Genomic DNA, 20437 nt, shown 5'->3' on the forward strand with positions numbered 1-20437 from the left:
TCGAGTTATTCTCGGTGAATGACGTTTGTGATCTCAGCCGGTTGTATTAAATCAGACTCAGCTTTACAACGGATCAACCCTCTCCAGCAGCAGACATGAGAACACAACTATGGCATCTGCCAGGACAGGTGTGTGTGTGAGTGTGTATGTGTGTGTATGTGTGTGTATGTGTCTGAGAGTGTGTTTCTGTGCTCATACATTCTTGCATGCAAGTGAAATCATTTTGGTGAAAGAAGGCTTTTCACTCTCCGTGGGTGTGTGTGGAGTTGTGTGCACATGAGCGCTCACACCAGCATAAAAGCAACTATAAATCTTTAATGCATCTTTGTGTGTGAGATCGTGTTGGTGAAAGAGGGGGGGGGGGGTCTGTGTGTGTGTGTGTGTATTTGCACTGCACCCACCCAGCTCTGACAGTGGTGTGTTCATCCACAGGTGCTATTTCAGTCGGTCGACTGTCATCCCAAAATGCTTTTCAGCTGAGTGCTTTTCAAAACAATCGTCACTGGTGCCCCAGGCTCTTTTTACAAGGGTCCTCTGCCGCTCTGAGCCTTAACATGCTGCCTCTGATCTTCTGATCAGTGGAGGGGTGTTTGGTGTGTGTGTGTGTGTGTGTGTGTGTGTGTGTGTGTGTGTGTGTGTGTGTGTGTGTGTGTGTGTGTGTGTGTGTGTGCCCTTAGAATGAAATGCTAGACATATTGCTCTTTAACATAAGTATCATTCCATCTATATTATTTTTATTGCTTCCTTTCACACATTTGTCACTCAACCACTGAAGTTCAGCTAAGACTCCCATTCAAAATGACAACCTGGCAAAGGATGAAGAATCTTTTCAGGAGGAGGACGGGCAGACGGATTAAAATAAAGGATAAATGAGAGCAACATGACAACCAGACAAATAAATCTTAAACAGATAAGACCAACAAGTAGCAGAGCAACAGCTGGGAAGAAGTGGTAAGCACAGCAAGGCAGAGCCCCCTGTTAATTAGCATTCCTCAATTCAAGTCCAAAAATGTTCCCACTGAGTCTTTTTCCTAACCCAGGAAAAGGAGTGAGGAGAATTCATTAAGGAAAGGACAACTGCAGTGTTTAAAAAAAAAAAATCTGAATTCACTTAAAGCAGGTGGATGATGTCACTTGAGTCTGCTCTGTAAAGATAAAATACAGTCCAGCAAAAGATGGACTACAGAGCACATATTTTTTCACAGAACAATCTAACCATGTGTCATTAACATAAGTCTGGAATAAGTTGTTTCAAAAAAAGGTCTCATAAAGGCCTTAACAAGGTATGACTCTGAACGCTGAACGTTCTGTCTGAAGATGTGAAAACATCTGGAGGGTTTCCTGTCTGTTAATTTTTAAGGACAAATCTATTAGTAATTATATTATTCAAGTCTGAACTGGTTCTGAGTTACTATTGTCTCTTAATTAATGGCAAACAACTCCCACTCCACTGTCACATGTGAAAACTTCTTTATTTATGAAGAGCAAAATGTCCTTTGCACTGTAGTAAGGTTGCAAATTTCAGTCATTTTTCTTAATCGATAGTTGAACACGTGAACAAACAATAATTGATTAATCATGAATAATTAATGAGCTACATAACGCACGCCTCTCTCAGTTTATGTTTTATTGAAACCATTATAGCAGCTCTACAGTTACATGAAACAATAGTTACAAACAATTCAGACTGATAAAACAACATGGCCCTCGCTTGAAAACAGGGCTCTTTTAAACGTATGACTGTCCTTACATAACAAGGTCAAACGTGGCGCTACTGCCGTATATTGGTATAGTGGTATAAAATTATATTGCATGTGGCCGCCGGTAAAATTGTGAACAGATTGTCGGTTAAAGACGACATATTATACCCATTTTCGCCTTTTCAAACAGCCCCCTGTGGTCTAAAACCAGCTATCTCAGAACACTCCGTTTTGGTGTGTGTGTCTCTTTAAATTCGATGAGGCCCCCCCTTGAGTTTTCCAAGTAGGCATCACTCCTTCGCTAGCTAGAATAAAAATGGCGTACCAATCAGTGCGTACAATCCCACTGTGATGTCACAAGTTGAGCAAATTTGATACGGAGCATTTTTCCTTGGGTTGTAAGACTTATGCAGACCACAAACAAAGGACTGGATGGGTTTATTTCACATTTTGTGGGTCAGTAGACACTCAGGTTACACAAATATATGTTCAAAAACACTGTAAACATGGATTTTTCATAATATGTCCCCTTTAATACATTTTCAATCTGTTTAATTCTTAACTGTGATTAATATTTTAATGATTAATCCTTAACATCCCTGCACTGTAGCTATAAAGTATTGTTTACTAAATGAAACAAAAAGTCTGATTCATATTTATGGTGGATAAAATTCACCTGCACTAATTTGTATGATCTAAATGTAGAAATACAAATACAGTTTAAATGAGTGATTAATTGGAGGTTGTAAATATCAGTATGCTCAACTTTCTCACCTCCCACGCTTCAACACATGAATCAAAAGAGGGAGAGGGAAGGCGACATTCAGGATGGTCCGGTGTTTCCTACGCTGAAGAAGAAAATGTTTTATCACGACTGACTCTCAAATTACTTCCTGATTGTAAGAAACTTTCCAAACCACAAAGCACTTTGTAATACCTCTTACCTGATGGACACACCTCCTGAGCAATGATACAGATACACATGTAAAGAGACTTCGTTAAAGGGTACGTGTGTGTGCAAGAGAAAGTAGTTTACAGGTCTGGGTTTTACCGAGTTTGTATTCTTTTTACAACACAAAAAATATCCAATCTTGATCTGTTAAGCTGCTCTAGTCAACAAGACCAGCCGTGCTATTTATTGTGCTGCTGCTGTAGTCGTCTCGCTCGGTCACTTCATGGCAGCTCTGAGTGTCTACTGTTGCACCACTTAACCCAGCTACATCTTTTAGTAACATTGGCAGGGTCAGCTGCCCTAAAGTCTGCCTCCTCAAGTCTCCGGGCAGATTGTGGGGTACATTATGTCTTTAAAAATGGGGAGCACAAAGGGAAAAATGTCTCCTGTAAGATGTGAAAGTCAGTGTTGAAGTACTGCAGAAACGCACCAAAAAAAAAAAAAAACACTCACATGTTCTGCTGTCACAAACGATCCCAACCAAGCAAACTATCCCCAAAAGTCTTAAAGTTGACTTTGTTGTCTTTTTGAAAGTTTTTCATGTCAAGTGGACCTGTGTACTGCACTTTCCCATTCTGATGATTTTTTTTGTGGCAGGCTATCTATAACACTGATATAGATGTGTGACTTCTAGCATGATTTCAATTTTACCAGAATACTCTACATCAGTGGTACTCGACCTTGTCCAACTCAGGATCGTACCCTATTTATATTAGGTGAGGTCATAGATGAAAATTAGATTTTTAACATTTTATGTTTATGTATTTAGATGAACTTTAATCCAGTTTTTTATCTTGTGTCTTGACTGTGAATGTAGCTGCTGTGACGGTGTCATTTGCTGCAAAGGATTAATAAAGTATCAGTCCAGATATCTTATTCTCTAACTCATTATAATTTGTGTCAAAAACATTTGTAACCTTCTCATCTTTCCTCTCTTCCGTTCTTTCTATTCTCGTATGTACACACATGCATGCATACACCTCTCCTCTAACGTCTTTTTTTGTCCGTTTCCGCTCTTTTGACAATATTCATTAGCAGTACGCTGAAATAAGAAAATAGCTGCGTTTTGAAATGTTTCAAAATTCCGTCTTCACCTCAGGTGATCAGCGTGTGTGGAGGTTTGTTGATGATGACGCGTATCGCAGCAGCTGTCATAAAATACGAGTACAGGACAGCATCAGCAGCTACAGAAAAGAAATTAAAATGTAGGCATGAAGGAGCTTCTGTTTTAACAAGAGACTTCACACCTCAATCGGTGTGTCCACTGGAGGGACGTAACAGCTGATTTAACTGTCTCTCTCTCTCTCTGCTCCCCCTTTCTCCCTCGCTTGTGTACGCACGTGATTGCCACAATATACTGGTTATTTAAAAAGTTCAACAATTAGCCTTTTTGTGGAAGGGAATATGCCTGTATAGCCCGTCTGACTTGCCTATTTGTTAGAAACACTGTAAATGACTGAAGTGACATGAAATGAATTATGTCTTCTGACAATAAGCCTTTTCTGACCACAGGAACTTTTTCATAGTTCTAGGAACTGTTGGAACTCTCCCCCTTTTTTTTTTTTAGTGATTCTGCTGTGCAGGAACTATGAACTATTTTAGTTCCTAGAACCCCGTTTAGAGGAACCTTTTTTAACTGGATGACTTTAAAGTAGGTACTCTCCCAGCCCCATGGCGGTGTGAATGCAGACAGAAAAAAAGTCCCCATGAGGGAAATCCTTAGTGGATAGTTCCTCTTCAAAAAGTCCCCAGAACTGTTTGGTCCATCAACACCTAATGTTTCACTTTTTTTTAAATGATTTTAATTTTTAATAGGACTCAAAAGAGCGCCAAGCTTCCAGAAAAGAGCCACATGCAGCTCGGGAGCTGCAGGTTGAGTACTGCAGCTCTAAATGAGTCACTTTCCAAAACGGGCTTGATGTCAAAGGAGTCCCGTGTCCAGCTTTTTCAGTTGTTTGCCCCAGTATGAGTGGCATGCATGGTGCAGACTAGTGGACTCATCAGAGCGAAGACATACACACTTTTCTTTACCTCCTGCCGCAGTGTGTTTGCATTGGCCCCTAAAATATGTGTGTGTCGGTATGTGCTCACACACACACACACACACACACACACACACACACACGCCAGCTACACGCCAGCTACACACATTGCATCATGGTCAAACGACTTGTCTTTCACACGGTTCATTCCTTAAAGCAGCCTGTCCAGCTGGAAGTGACAGCATATGGAAAACCCGTCTAAATGAGTCCACACATCAATTACATCAACACATTCTCACCTCGCTCGACTCCCCCTTCTCCCCCCCCCCCCCGCCTCAAATCACTTTGCTTTCGCTCCGCGTCTGTCGTTCCCACATCTCCCTATTCATCACTTCTCTGCCGTCTCCCGTCTGATCACTGCAGACCCTGCCACCGCCTCTCCTCATCTCCAGATTCTCCTCTGCTGCTTTAAGAAAGTGGAACTTGTAACTGAAGAGTTCTCAGCTTGTAATGAAGGCTTGATGTATCAATATATTGATATTCAACATGATGTGATAAAAGTTGGTCAGCATAAGGAGTTTGGCATAGACAAGGCAGGTTTATTTCTAATGCACGTTTCAGAAACTCAAAGTTCCTCACAAAGGATATCAAAAAAATCATGACATACTTTTCTTTGTTTTGATCGGTTTTATTATGCAATAATCTAATACTTTGAGATCCTGGATTGTTGCTTTTTCTCGAGCTGTACGTTGAAATTATCAAGATTAAATCAACAAAAAGGCTTAAAATAGAGAATATGAAAGTCTGACTTTTAGACTTAAACTAAGGAAATACTTTTTCCACGATGTTCTTATTTTACTGTATGAGTTGCGTCCTTTTTGTGAGCATTTTTACCAACTGTGGACTCCAGCATTATATTATTATATACCACTTCAAGGTGTGGGGGTTAAACAACCTACTTAACACTAATTACTAAATACATCCCTGATAAACACGTTTCTCTAGAAGAAATTCTTGACTTAAAGGCTCTAATGTTATAATGTGCACATTAATTTGCCTTTTAAGTCTTTTAATTCAAACGAATGTGTTTGTGCTTCATGTAAGAGTTTGTGTGTGTTTGTGGTGAGACCTTGACCTTGACTTGAGTCTCTAATGGAGGAGGCTGTTCTGTGAAAGACTCAAACTCCCCCCGTTCTCCAGTGGTATGTAGCAGCCCATAAAGCATGCTTAAGTCCCACTCTGGTTTCAGGGAGTGGAGTCCCCCCTCCTCATCTGTCCGCAGCCTGACCCCGCCCCTTCCTCACACTCTGAAATAGCCACGTCCTTGTCCCCACACGGAGCGCAGTGTGAGTCGGGGTGTGTATATATGCAGCCGTGGTTGATTGAGGAGCAGATTGCTGGTGACAGTTCACACTGCGTTCCGTCCCTCCGACCCCCCAGATTAGCCACCCAGAGCCCCCACCCTCCAACCCCTACCACTACCCTGCCCTCCCTTTCTCTGGGCCCCCACCTGTTTGGATCCCTCTGCCGCTCTCATCTAATACACACACACACACACACACACACACACACACACACACACACACACACACACACACACACACACACACACACACACACACACACACACACACACACACACACACACACAGTGGACAAGCTGCGTTAACAGATTTCTCTTATTTGTCCGTCACTCACTCTGCGGGTGATGAAGGCCATTACGAGTCATTAAGGTGTGTGTGTGTGTGTGTGTGTGTGTGTGTGTGTGTTGCCTGGCTGGGATGTGTGTGGGTTGAAAAGACTCCTGTCACAGCATGCTCTCATAATTGCCCTCTTAGCCAATTATCCCCCATTTAAAAGCAAGTCACCTGCTCTGCTCTCATGTCCACACAATTTTTCAAGTTCTCACACACACACACACACACACACACACACACACACACACACACACACACACACACACACTAACACACACTTAGACCGAATAAATAACAGAGAATCTTAATGTTTAATCATTGTTTGTTCCTGAGTGATATGTTTGTTTACTGTGCTGAAAAGCTGGGCTTGTTATGCTCTCCGGTGTTTGTGTCCATTCATAATGTTCTGTCTGCTCTTCTCTTTCAGATTCTGATGCACACCAAAGACCTGGTTCAGAAGGTGAGTTATAAACAGGTCTCTCTTAGCATCCGAATGTAGTAAGGGAGAGATTGAAAGAATCATAACATAACATATTACATACATACTACAACGTATGATATTTTGCATTTCCATATTCAAAATGTAATTCATGATAACACCTTAATACAGAATAGAGGTGAACTAAGCAAGAAAAAAAAGTAAAGATCTACTTGAATTGAATGTATATTAGTACAATATACATGATCTTATTTTAAGTTTATATATGTATGTATACATGTATATTTACTGCCTGTGCAGTATATGTTATTATCACACATTATACAGAGATAGTAATTTGCAAAAAGAAGTAAAGTGCATTACTTCTGCGGCGCTGGTAGATTAGTGGTTAGTGTGCAAGTCCCAATGCACAGAGGTTGTAGTCCTCCAAGCAGGGACCGGGGTTCAAATCCGACCTGTGGCTCCTTTGCTGCATGTCATTCCCCACTCTCTCTCTCTCCCTAACTTATAACTCTATCCACTGTCCCATCTCTAAAAAATAAAGGAACAAAATGTAAAAAAAATATATATATTTTACTTCTTTTGCTCAAAATTGTAGCAGTTATAATCAAAAGAGTATTTTTCCTGTTTGCACTGTGGACATGCGGATTTGTTTTCTTTTAAGGTGTTTTTTTGTTGTTGCTGATGAATAGAAATTGAGATAGAAGTAACATTTTGTGTTGTAAGAAAAAGTAATTCTACTAATTCAGTTAATTGTTTTCTTTGTCCTGTTACGAGATTAGGTTTATAAATGATTGTCTATTACTTTCCTAACATTTCTTCCTTTATGTTCTTCTCCTCTTACATGACCCAGATGAATCTGGAAGTCATCTATGGAGATACAGACTCTATCATGATCAACACCAACAGCAGGTCTCTGGAGGAAGTCTTCAAACTTGGCAATAAGGTTTGAGAAAAGAAGACGATCCATTTTCGACTTTCTCTGCACTCTTTACTCTCTATTTCTCATTAATGCACGTGTGTAATAATCATTCCCAGGTGAAGGCAGAAGTGAACAAGCTCTACAAACTGCTGGAGATTGACATCGACGGGGTGTTTAAGTCACTGTTGCTGCTGAAGAAGAAGAAGTACGCTGCCTTGGTGGTGGAGAACCACGGCGAGGGACGATACAGCGTCAAGCAGGAGCTCAAAGGATTGGACATCGTCCGCAGAGACTGGTGTGACCTTGCAAAAGAATGTGGCAAGTACGTGTGATAAACCAGGCCGAGTTTTAAATGGGAACTACTTTCACATGTTTTCCCATATTTGCCTATACTTGTTTGGACTTGATTACTTTACTTCAGGCATTGCAAGTCACTTCAAATCTTGTCATTATTGTAGAATAGTAATATCTTTTTAAGAAGCTATTCTGCATGATAAAAAAGTGTTCCTTCCCTCGATCCCTGCAGCTACGTGATTGGTCAGATCCTGTCAGACCAGAGTCGTGATGCCATTGTGGAGAACATCCAGAAACACCTGGTGGAGGTGGGAGAGAAAGTAGCAGCTGGAGCCATACCACTCAACCAGTATGAGATACACAAGGTGAGGGCAGAGATGTGTATGTGTGTTTCCACACCTGAATGGAAAAGCCATACCTTAAAGGCTTAATATGTGATGTTTCACACTTAAATAGAAATCAAGTATATCCTCTGAAAATAACTCTGTGAGTCATGACTGTCTACAATGGGTGTAACACCCGAGTCCCACTGTCTGTGATGCTTTCCAAGTTTTCCGAGTCATATCTTCAGTTTGTTTACATCGCCCGGACAGCCGGCCGGCTCCTCCCCTCGCGTATGAAAGTTGTTTAATTGAGGGACTAGAGAAAAGAAGACTAACATACTGTACTCACTGCTTAACTGTGTTTCTAGATCACGCTCATTTAGGGTAAATTTACATGCAGTGTGAAGATACGAGCATAATAAAGATCGCTAGCATTAGCATGCTAACACAACAATGCAGCGCGAGTTGTTTTGGTTTCATGCTGGTGCTCAAGGGCGACATCTGCTGGATCAAAAAATTGCATATAAAGCCTTTAAGACTCTAGGAAGACGTTACTCTACCAGAGAACCAAAGAGCATCCTCTCTGACGTCTTCTGAATATCCAGTGATTCTTATTCTCTTTGGATATTTGCTAATTTATGAAGTTTTTTGTAGTTGTACTTCCTTTGTTATTTTGTTTTTACGCTGGAATGTCTTAACAAAACCTACATCCTAACGCCAAAGCGTAACGCAAATGCAATGGCAGGGCTCGACATTATAACTGGCCCGGATGAATGATTGATAGAGTCCGGGCCAGCTGATTGCACGTTCAGTTAAAATACTGCCTGAAAAAAAATAGACTGTAACACGTTCTTAATTTCACAGCGCTATCCTGTCATACCGGTGTTTTGTCAGTAATTATTTAAAAATGTCGCGCTAATAACTGCTACAGCATCAAGCGTCACAGTTGAAAGACACCCGACGGCTTCACTGCTGTCCCTCCTACTCTAGAATTGTACACTCGCAAATTTAACTTAATGTCAACCCCTGAATGGCTTTCATTGTTGAGCCATATGCTCAATAATCCCTTTGCTGAGACACAACTTTTATTGCATTACTTTACAGACAAACACTCAGCTGGAATGTGTTCCTTCTCTTTACCCCCCAGCTGCTATCAAACACAGCTACACGTCACAGTCTGTCTTTAAGATTACCCGTGTGCTTATTGATGCTTTATTTCCACCAGGCTTTGACCAAAGACCCTCAGGACTATCCGGATAAGAAAAGCCTCCCTCACGTCCATGTGGCTCTATGGATCAACTCCCAGGGCGGTCACCGGGTAAAAGCCGGAGATACAGTCTCTTACATCATCTGCAAGGTGAGTGTTTGTAAGAGGAACTTCACTTGTTTCACTCGTCATTTTTGGGGCTCTAAAAGCCCCGTTTCCACTCAGGCAGTCAGGTTCAGTTCGGTTGGGCACGGTAATTGGCTTTTCCGCCGTCAGAAGTTGGGAATGGTCCCAAAATAAAGGATCTGTACCATCCTAGTTTTTGGTACCCTTCTGTTGGGGTGCCAAGGGTATATGATCCGACCCTAAAGAGACTCCCTTGTTTACTGTGTCCCTGTTCTTCTTCTTGAACATTTAACTTAATTAACGTGGCTTCACTGTGTTGGGCTGCCATGATGTCACACTATTACATAGCTGATGCGGTCATCTCCTTCTGGCTTACACTCTGCTTACCAAATGAGGCTACGTTTGGCTGTGGAAACGCAATCAAGCTCAGGGTTTACCTTACCGAACTGAAAGAAACCAGACTGCTTGGTGGAAACGGGGCTTAAATACAGATCATCTAATTTTTCTCTCTCCATAGGACGGTTCTACGCTGGCAGCCAGTCAGAGGGCCTACGCTCTAGAGCAGCTCCAGAAGCAGGAGAACCTCAGTCTGGACACCCAGTACTACCTCGCCCAGCAGGTGCACCCTGTGGTGTCCCGAATCTGCGACCCCATTGATGGCATTGACGGCGTGCTCATAGCCACGTGGCTGGGTATGTTATCGATCTTTTTATTTTTTTTTATTGTTATTTCCCATAATAAAGACAAAGGAGAAAAAAAAGTCACATTTCAATGAAAGCATGTAATTAAATGAAATGAACTAAATGATTTAGTTAGTGTTGTTGACATATTTATGCAGAATAATCAGGAGAAAGTGCTTCTTTGGAGTTCTTATTTGCAGGTTAAGGACATACTTTTTTATAGATACACCCTGTCCTTGAGGTATTTGTGGTGCACAGCTTACTTTGAGTGATAGCACTAATCCCTCTTTATGTATGTGTTAGCATTAGTCATGTTAGTCCTGTTTTATAGTCCGTTGACAGCTGAGGCAGCCAAACATAGAAAAAGCTGTCACACCTAATATCACAACAGACTAATAAAAGTACAAAATAGATGTTTCATTGTTGTCTAATAGTTGTCAAGTGAAGGTGTGAAATAAGTATTTGGCCTCGTCTGGTTCAACATGTGTTTTAATCAATGTGGATTCAATTAAAAAAAGAGAAATGTGAAAAATTAAAATGTGTAATCAGGAGTTTTCTTTTGTCCGGCCAGGTCTGGACCCGAGTCAGTTCCGGGCTCATCAGCAGTATCAGAGGGAGGACGAGGCTGATGGCACGCTGGGAGCGCCGGTCCAGCTGACCGACGAGGAGCGCTACAAAGACTGCGAGAGGTTCACCTTCACCTGTCCCCAATGTGGCACTGACAACACCTACGACAGCGTCTTTGAAGGAGCTGTGAGTAGATGCTCACACTCTTTGACTACCACAGCAGCCTGTTGTTGGTTTTCAAAAATGATTCCTTTGGCCTTGGAGAAAGTTTATCCCTTCAAATGTATGTTTTGACTTTTTTTTTAACACACATCTCGTGTCTCTGAAGTGTGTCCAGTTACAGTTGAAGAATGTAATTATGTAGTTTCCTCACCACGCAGCTTCAGCTGAACAAATTCTCCATCCAACATAAAATGATGAATTCAAAAACACAAATATGTCACGCAACTGCAAGACGGGAAAAATATTCTCCCATTGATTATTCATCTAATCATTTTCATTTCAGCCTAAATGTGTTGAATCGTTTCTAATTTAAACTAAAATCCTTTGTCATTCTCCTAAAGATAAACAACATTAAGTCTGTCATTTATTTCAAAGCCAGTCCTCGGGGGCCTTAGCAGCTAAAAAGAGGAATTGATATCATCCAAAAATAAAACTTTTCAGAACAGCTTCATCGTATCCTCTGATTAAAAAAACTATGAAGGCTTATTTAGGTGTACAAACTGAACTGGCACGTGAGTTTAAATGAATCCTATGAAACTTAGACTGCATTAAAGGAATGAATCATTAAGTTAGACACTTTACTGAAATCCCAAGATAGACTGGAGCAAAGAGGAACGGTTGCTCTTATCACTCACGGCGTGTTTCGCTGTCTTTCATGGATTAATCAGTACAGACGTGGATAAAGGGTCCAAGAGTGGAAGAATTACAGTCTCACTTCCTGTGAAAGATTCATGCCTCAGTCATCCTCCATATTGTGTCTCTGTCTGTATTTTTAGACAGCTGCCTGGCTCCAATACGGACTATGTTTTCATTGGCATAGTTTGGACTCCACAACTTGAAAAGCCTTCCCTTAACCCCTGCTGCTCTGTGGACACACACACACACACACACACACACACACACACACACACCCCTTCACACACTGATCTCCTACCATTTGTCAGGCCAAGGTCGAGTGTGTGTGTGTGTGTGTTATCAGCTTCTAATGAGGAGTAGGGCGCACAGCTTTTTCTTGTCTGAGAGACACTAATAAAACTGACAACAGTCTGTCCTCCGCTGGCAGAAAGAGCTTACATTAATTAAAAAAAGGACACACACATCCCACAAAAAGTTCATCACATACTTCAGCAGTTACACTAACACTAACACACACTTGCAAAGGAAAGAGCTCCGGTAAAAAAGGTTTTTTTTTTTGCAGATGTAAAGCGTCCTTTTAGAATGTTGTAGCTGTCAAACATGGTTTTAGAAAGTCAGAGTAATTTCAGCCTAAACTAACCAGGATCCATATGATATCTGGTGATCATTTCCAACCATGCGTCGGCAGCCGGTATGCACACTCACACTCAGACAGAAAAGCAGATAAGACAGGAAGTTAATTAGGGTGGTGAACATGGTCTAACAGCTCAGTGAGAGGGGAGGACAGATGGGCCTTGACTCTCCCATCTGACACCGAGCCAGAGAAGGTAGGAGGAGGCGGTGATGGATGATGGAGGACAGATAGGGGAGGAAAAGTTATTTGATGGGGGTAGCAGGAGAAGAAAATGAAAAGATTAAATGTGGAGGGATAAAAAAAAAAAAAAAAAATGAAAAAAGCTGGAGCGACCGGCAGGGAAGTCCCTAAGTTCAGTTTTAATGGAGCGTTTGGGTAAAGGAAGCTTCACGTTATCAAAGCAAGACATGGAAGAAAAGAGTCTGCGTCCACACTTGACACAGAGCTGTTAAAAGTGCAGACATGAGTTGCTAAAATAGGAAAGTTGGTTGGACGAGTGATGAACCCAAAGAGTCAGATCTCTTTTTTTTTTTTTTATTATTATTATTATTATTATTATTTTTTAAATAACTCAAGCAGACATTTTCGATGCTTTGTGTTTAGTTTAATGTCGTAACCATAAACCAAGCGGCAGGTAGACAGTGGTCTAATGATTCTGGATACAGTTTGTTAAGGAGGGGAGTATTCTGTTATCAAAACCAAGTAAGGAATGAAACAAGTGAGATAAAAGAGGAAGAGGGGAGTTCATGTAGAGCCAGGGAGAGGGAGAGGCTGCTTTCATCCAGAGAAGTACGGATAATCAAATACAATTTTTCCCTCTCTTTCTCTCTTTCCTTTCTAAACTCTGATATTTGTGGGTCATTGTTACTCACCTAATACCAGTGCTAAATATATCTAGATATACGTGTGTGTGTGTGTGTGTGTGTGTGTGTGTGTGTGTGTGTGTGTGTGTGTGTGTGTGTGTGTGTGTGTGTGTGTGTGTGTGTGTGTGTGTGTGTGTGTGTGTGTGTGTGTGTGTGTGTGTGTGTGTGTGTGTGTGTGTGTGTGTGTGTGTGTGTGTGTGTGTGTGTGTGTGTGTGTGTGTGTGTGTGTGTGTGTGTGTGTGTGTGTGTGTGTGTGTGTGTGTGTGTGTGTGTGTGTGTGTGTGTGTGTGTGTGTATATGAAATGGTTATATTTAGTGTTTTTAAAAGTAGATTTTTTCCAACTTAAATTTCTTAATATATGTCATTGGAAAACACCGATTGTTGACATTTCAACAAGTTTCAAATATGCAGCATTTTGAGACAAAGCTGCACCGTTGTTTGTAGGCTGGGTCGGGTCATAACTAATCAATACTCTAATATATCCTTGCTCTAGTCGAGTGATACAAACATCATAACACTGGTGCCAAATATTTTTATTCTAATTATAAATAAATAGAGCGCCTTCAACAGATTTCCCTGGTAATTTGACTCTCCACTTCATGACTCCTCCTGGTAGCGCTTATGACATGTATGAGGGTGACGTGAGCAGAAGTTGACAGCAGGATCATGTTGCAGATTAGAGATGAAGAATGCAGTGGATGAAAACATTAATGGAGCACTTTAGTTTTTCTGGGGCATTTTATATTCTTTCGATTATTACAGACAGGCTGTGTCTTGATATCGTCGTTATTATTTTATCGTGAGTTTCCCTGTGGTCCCCCATACCCATAATTTCAGAAAATGGTGTCAGTGTTCTGACTTTGTAGTTTAGAGCACATTCAGCATGCCTGCAGGACACCATAGCAACGTAGCTGAGCAGACAATGGGCTGAACTGAAATTGGTTGTCAAAGGATAAAAATGTTACACGTTCTACAATGAAGTTATTTGTTCAAAGAAAGCAGCCTTCTGAGTCCCATTGCACAGTGACGGCGGTGCCAAATTCCCTTTACAATCCAAGTATAAAATGTCTTTTATTGTTCGATATTTAAGTTTATTATGAGCCACAATCTGGATTACCTGTGAATCATTTCACCTCTAAAATAGAAGCGACGTGTTTAAAGATCTCCCATTGGTCAGGCTCTGCCACAGAGCCTCGACGGCAATCGTTCACAGAATCTTTTCTAAGGTGGGTCTCCTTTAACACAACCTGCTGTGGAATGAGTGTGACTGATCGTGGATTCAAAGTAAAGAAAACACTGAGATCGTAGTGGGATCCTCTGCAGCATCAGCAGCTTCAGGCTATGCGCTGATATGATCGTCCTGGAATATATGAATTATTTCAGAATGGCTGTATCAAGATAAAGTCGTCATCGTGGGCCACATGTTGTGTAATATATCATGAGTAGCCCTGTGAATTCCATCCCTAGCTGTTTGCAACGTACAATCGATAATTTAGCAGAAAGGTTTTCTCTTCTTTTGAAAAGTTAGTTTGTGAAGTTGCTGTCATGATATATTATTGTAGTAAACTGCTCTTCTGGAAAAGAATCCATCAATCAATCAAGCTTTATTTATACAACATGTTTTAAATCAAAGGCAGTTCAAAGTGCTTCACAGGCATGGGAAACATCATAAAATAGTGACACAACTTGTTGCATGGAAAATAGATTTAGAAGTACAGACTAATGCACACCAATAAGCTATTGCATTTTCTTCCGCTTATCCGAGGTGGGGTCGTAAGTAAGTCAACCCAGACTTCCCTCTCCCCCAGCAACGTTCTCCAGCTCCTCCTGGGGGATTCCGAGTCGTTCCCATTAACTCTGGGTCTACCCACCTCTTTCTTTTAATGTGTCTAGCTGTCTCCTCCCATAGCTCATGACAAATAGCAATAGTTTATATTTAGTTGAAACAATTAAAGGCAAAGAGTTAAAAAGTTCAGTAATCAAAATGAACTAAAATAAAAATAATTTAAATACTAGAAAGGTAAAGAGTTAAAAATAAATCAAAATAGTGATGTAAGTTTAGAGTTAAAGAGTCATTCAAGATGCATTTAAATCTTTATAAAACATAATAATGAAATGATAAACCCCTGACATGAAAGCCGGACTGAAGAGATGTTTATGTTTTAAAGTATGTAGCAGATCCTCCAGCAGACTGTTCTAATGTCTCAGAACGGCAGAAAGCATCATCACCAAGAAGAAACAAACAATACATTGGGGGCTAATAAGTCATGCTATCAGATCATCATACTGGTTTACTCCAATCACCTCTGTATGAGAGGAATATCTGACACTGGCCATCCATATCGTACCAGCTCAAACTTTTTCAGTCTTATTAACCTCTTTCTTTTGAATGTGTTTAGCTGCATATTAGCCCAATTAAATGGCTTGAACTTTTTTTTTTTTTTTTCAAAAAAGGAACAATGTAGGCAACCACTAATAAAAAAAAAAAAAAAAAAAAGCCCTGTGTGTGGCTGTGTGGGGGGTGTCGCACGCATTCTTCTGTGTCACTGACTTCTCTGCAGAAACCTTTTTTTGCTGCTGTCAACGTGACAGTTAAATGGAGTTCAGGTTTTAAAGGAGTGAGTGTTTAAAGCTGTTATATTTAGTGTAATTGTTATGTACTGCGGCCACTTTTTTATTGCATTAACTGTAAGCCTGGCTGTCAACTAGACGATTCAGGGGTGTGGAGGTCATGTTGAACTGTTTTCTTCAGGCTACAATATTGTTCAGATTTGCCGGACCCAGGGGTGCTTTAAACCCTTCCACCTTCTGCGCTGGTGACATTTTCTCTGTGGAGGTTTAAAGGTAACGACCAAAGTGCTAATTTAGGGAGCTGCTTTTCTGATTACAGGGTTACAAAATGCACCTGTGATGAACTCCTGCACATACGTATTTATGCACAGGACATTTAATTCAATTGTAGTCATTGCAGTGAGTCGAATGAATGTTCCCCACCAGAGCTGTTAAACCCAGACTCCAACCTTTAAAGCCCTTTTTAATGTAGCTGAATTAAATTGAATGCATACGTAACCTAAAAAAAGAAAAAGAAAATGCTACCTACAACTCCTACGGTGCATTGCTCTAAAAACGTGGCACATGCTCCTTAAGGCTGTTTAAAGCCGAAGGCAAGGTTATACTAGAAAAGAGGTCCTTCATATGATGTGGTGTTTTACATGCTGCTGCGAACAGTAAAACACAAAGCTATGCCAATTTTCATATAGAAGAGAGAGCCAGTCTTGAATAAAAAATGTATTCCTTTGTTGGTGCACTAGCTCGCGCCTCTCCTCAGCTGATCGATCACAGCATGACGTTGGACTAAACATATTATAATCAATTTCAGAAAGTGACAGAAATGGTCAGCTGCATGGTCACAAAGTGTACATCTGACTTCAGAATGTGTGAAGTGAAGGGGGTTTGCAAAGATGTGTGACATCAAAGCACTTCTGACAAAGTGAACTGGCCCATTAAAGCTCCTTCGAGAAGTTTTTAACCGGTTATGATAGAGACTGAAATGAATACTGATGCTGCTGTATGACCTACAAAAACAAAACAGACTATCAGGAGGAGGATTGTTGTAACTTTTTTTTTACCGCTTCGAAATGCCTACTGCTGGGTAGGTGTAAGGTCACAATAAGTGATTAACTATTCTAAAATGAACAGGATGAGATTTTTTAATGCTCAGAACACTCTTTCAGATGTGCAGGACAAAAGCAGCAAAAAGAAAACCGGTATCCACACGGTGCACCAAAACTGATACAGACTGAAAATTCCTCACAGGAGCTTTAAACATTGTGCTTTTATACATTGTAGAACATTCTGCGACAACTTCGGTTATATGTTTTTCAGCAAAATGTCCATGTGCCATTTTCAAGTGTCTGAAAACTCAAGTAGTTCAGTTTCAACAATCAAAAACGTTGACCTGTGAATTCCTGTCTTTCTACAGTATGTTGAGCAGCACATAGAAGAGTAGTTAACAGCTAGTCAGGAGGATGCAGCTAACATTTAAGACTCAAAATATTTAATTTTTCAAATAGGATTCACTATCAGGAATAAATCTTTCTGGAACCTCGTCACCAGTGGTTCTCAACTTGTCCAGCCTCAGGACCAACCACCAACTCGTTATCAAGAAATCGCGACCCACATTTTGGATATTTTTTAACCAATGAGTTTTGTTTTGGACCTCAGACGGCACAAAACACAAGACAGAACAAAGAGATGAAACAAAATGAACACGTTTAAAAAGGGATTTTTAGACTTTTGGACACTTTTTTTTTTTTTTCCCCAGGCACACTTTCACGATCCACTGAAAACGACTCCACGATCCAGTTTTGGGTCCCGACCCACCGGTTAAGAACTGCTGCTCTAAACAACACTTTATCTAAGTTTGTGATTCATTTCGTTAGGTTGAGTACAGCTCAGTGTCTCCTCATTTGGTTTTTTGAATGTCAAATAACCGCTGCCTTGATTGATTATTTCAAATGTTGAACACAACATTCGAGTGTTGTTTGATGGCTTACGTCTGTGATATTGTAACTATAAATGAATCTGTTGTCATCACATGTTCTCTTCTACAGGGGTCAAAGATGGAGCCCAGCTTGTTGCAATGCTGTCACATTCCCTGTGGGAGCCGACCCGTCGACTACGTGGTCAACATCAGCAACAAACTGCTGCTTGACATCCGACGCCATATCAAAAAATACTACTCTGTAAGTACTACTCTGGTGCCACTTTGAGAAGTTTTGGGTGTGTACGAAAAATACCACCGAGATTCTCTTTACACTCACAAATACAAGCAAACAGATATTCATGCACTTCCTTCTTTCACCTCCAGGGCCACACATGATATTTAGTTTTCATTCAGTGTCAGTGCTACACCTTGTAAGCTTCTATTCTCTTCTACTTCTATTCTCCTATTATAGCATTTTTCTTCCCCTCTATGCAGATAGTCCACAGGTACAAATTATTACAACATGTTTCTAAGACAAAAGAAAAATGTTAATTTAGTAAAACCCCAAAAATCGCTACATCAAAAAGCTAAAGCTCTGTAAAGCAATCGTGCTTGTGATTGCATAACATGGTATATGAAAACAGCTCTTAAAGAAATCAGAGTTACTTCTTCAGCTGCCAAAAATGAAAGCGTTGTGTTCAGAGAAACTGTATGTGATGATGAATGTAACAGTCAAAACCGGAGAAAATTGACCTCCCACAACGCGCCTGTGTTTGGGTTGCTTCCTATTTTAACACAACATGGGATGCTACTGATGCAGCACTGGTGAAAGAAGCAATCAAAGAAATGTCTGAGGAGAGAAAAAGGAAACCTCAGCAGGACACTGCGCTGACATTTTAATCCAAAGAGCACATTTATCTTACCAAATTAAAGTACCTGTTAGGTGTGAGGAAGCATGATCTGTGAAAACACTTAAAGGCCTATTTTTTACTTTGACTACCATTGTTAACCTGAACTCTTTGTCAGGTTTTTATTTTAGACCGTTATGTGCAATTTAAATGACACATGGAGGAACTTAAACGACAGTAACGCAAACATGTGCCCCCCAGGCCCTCAATGTGGCCCTTAGGTCAATTTTTACATTTCAATTAATTGGAAACATGAAGAAAAACATGATAAAATCTGACATTACATCATGAAAACCACAAATATGTCCATAATGATATTTGATCACTGGTATATGTTGAGTTAAATTTGAGACACAATTGACTGTAATCGTTTTTTATATACTACAATTTGGCCCTCTGGCAGTGAGAATTCAATGACTCTGGCCCTTGCTGTGACCAAAGTTGTCCATCCCTGCTGTAGGGCTTTCACACTTGATGAGTCCTGAAACACTTCCGGATATTTCCAGGAGGAGCAGTATGTGTGAATGCAAAACAGCCACATTTTTCGTTCGGACTCCAACCGGAGTTTCTTCTGCCGGACCCTGAGCTGATGTGAGAACGCAGTAGGATATTATCCGGAGAATTCACCTGGAGCAAGTGGGAGGGGGTTGTTACGTTGATATCCTGTGACTGGTACACAGTGCATAGAGTGTCTGAACGAGACCATCGTCCTGCACGTAATTAAACGGCTGCATTACTGTTTCTTTTCTTCTAAAGGCAAATATTCACATTATAGCAGCGAATAGTGGACTCTGTTGCTTAGTCCGCTACTTTTGCATTGTTTTTTTTTTTTTTTACATCACATCTTACCTCAGGAGACCCCCCCCCCCTCCCCTCGCTGTGAGGTGAATATGTGAACAACCAGGTCAGGACAATATCCGGAGCAGTCCTCAGTTTATTAGTCTACAGAGCACAAAACTGTCATTATGTCAGTGAACGCTAGATGACAAGTACATGTTTAAAAAACATAAATGACTTTGTTTTCAAGGCTGACTAAATTGTTAAGTTAAAAATAAAACAAATGGCCATCAACGGTTGAGATGGGATCTTTTAAGCTCGGCAGTCGTCGACATCCTCGTTCTTAAAAAAATCTTTCAGTTATCACATCAACACTTATTCATTAAATGCGATAACCCATGTGTCGATGCTGAGCTAACCGCGTGGCCTTGGAACTTGTCGGAGTGTCAACACTGACGGGGGATAAGAGTGTCACAGGCTGCCAACAAAGCAGTTATCCAATTGCAGAGAACACTGTGCTTGTCGCTAGTTTTGGAGTTATCTGCCACAGCCGTCTGACTTCCTCATGAAGCTGAAACCTCAAATGTTGATTTATCGTTTCATGTCTGTAAGCAGATTTTCATGGGGTAAAAAACATATTACTCACATTAATGAGCTCCAGCTACCGGCATGGCGGTCTAAGACTTCTTTGTTTATTTTAAATGTATTCTATAGTCTTTAGCCTTTTAGTCTTTTTTTTTTTTTTTGATCAGACAGCCTTAAGGTGACTGGAAATGTGGGAAAGAGGGAGCAGGATCGTTGCCCCTGTCCACTTTGTAGTTAGGCTGTTTGCAAACTTTTGGATTCGTTTACAGTGAGTACGAACAAGAAGGTGTGAAGCAAAACAGAGTAGAGAGCAAGTTTTTAAAGTGACTGTTAGCAGCCTGAGAGAGAAGAAAACTGGGTGCCTGTGTTGTCTTTTTTAGAACCCTCTCTCTCTAACCCTATCCAGACTGCCCGTTCAGGCCGCGCTATTTACGCC

The 20437-nt window shown here is 40.8% G+C and overlaps 1 protein-coding gene across 1 annotated transcript in view; it reads left to right on the forward strand.

The window, feature by feature from the left end:
- pola1 (polymerase (DNA directed), alpha 1) overlaps positions 1-20437 on the forward strand; it is a 63976-nt gene that overhangs the window by 15910 nt on the left and 27629 nt on the right. Inside the window, exons 27-34 of the mRNA XM_020653037.3 lie at positions 6759-6791; positions 7624-7716; positions 7809-8014; positions 8219-8351; positions 9535-9666; positions 10160-10334; positions 10894-11075; positions 17859-17990. Of these exons, the coding sequence (XP_020508693.2) occupies positions 6759-6791; positions 7624-7716; positions 7809-8014; positions 8219-8351; positions 9535-9666; positions 10160-10334; positions 10894-11075; positions 17859-17990 (1086 nt within the window). The remainder of the gene's footprint in view (positions 1-6758; positions 6792-7623; positions 7717-7808; positions 8015-8218; positions 8352-9534; positions 9667-10159; positions 10335-10893; positions 11076-17858; positions 17991-20437) is intronic.

The sequence above is a fragment of the Labrus bergylta genome, chromosome 20 (assembly GCF_963930695.1).
Source record: "Labrus bergylta chromosome 20, fLabBer1.1, whole genome shotgun sequence".
NCBI classification, from domain to species: Eukaryota; Metazoa; Chordata; class Actinopteri; order Labriformes; family Labridae; genus Labrus; species Labrus bergylta.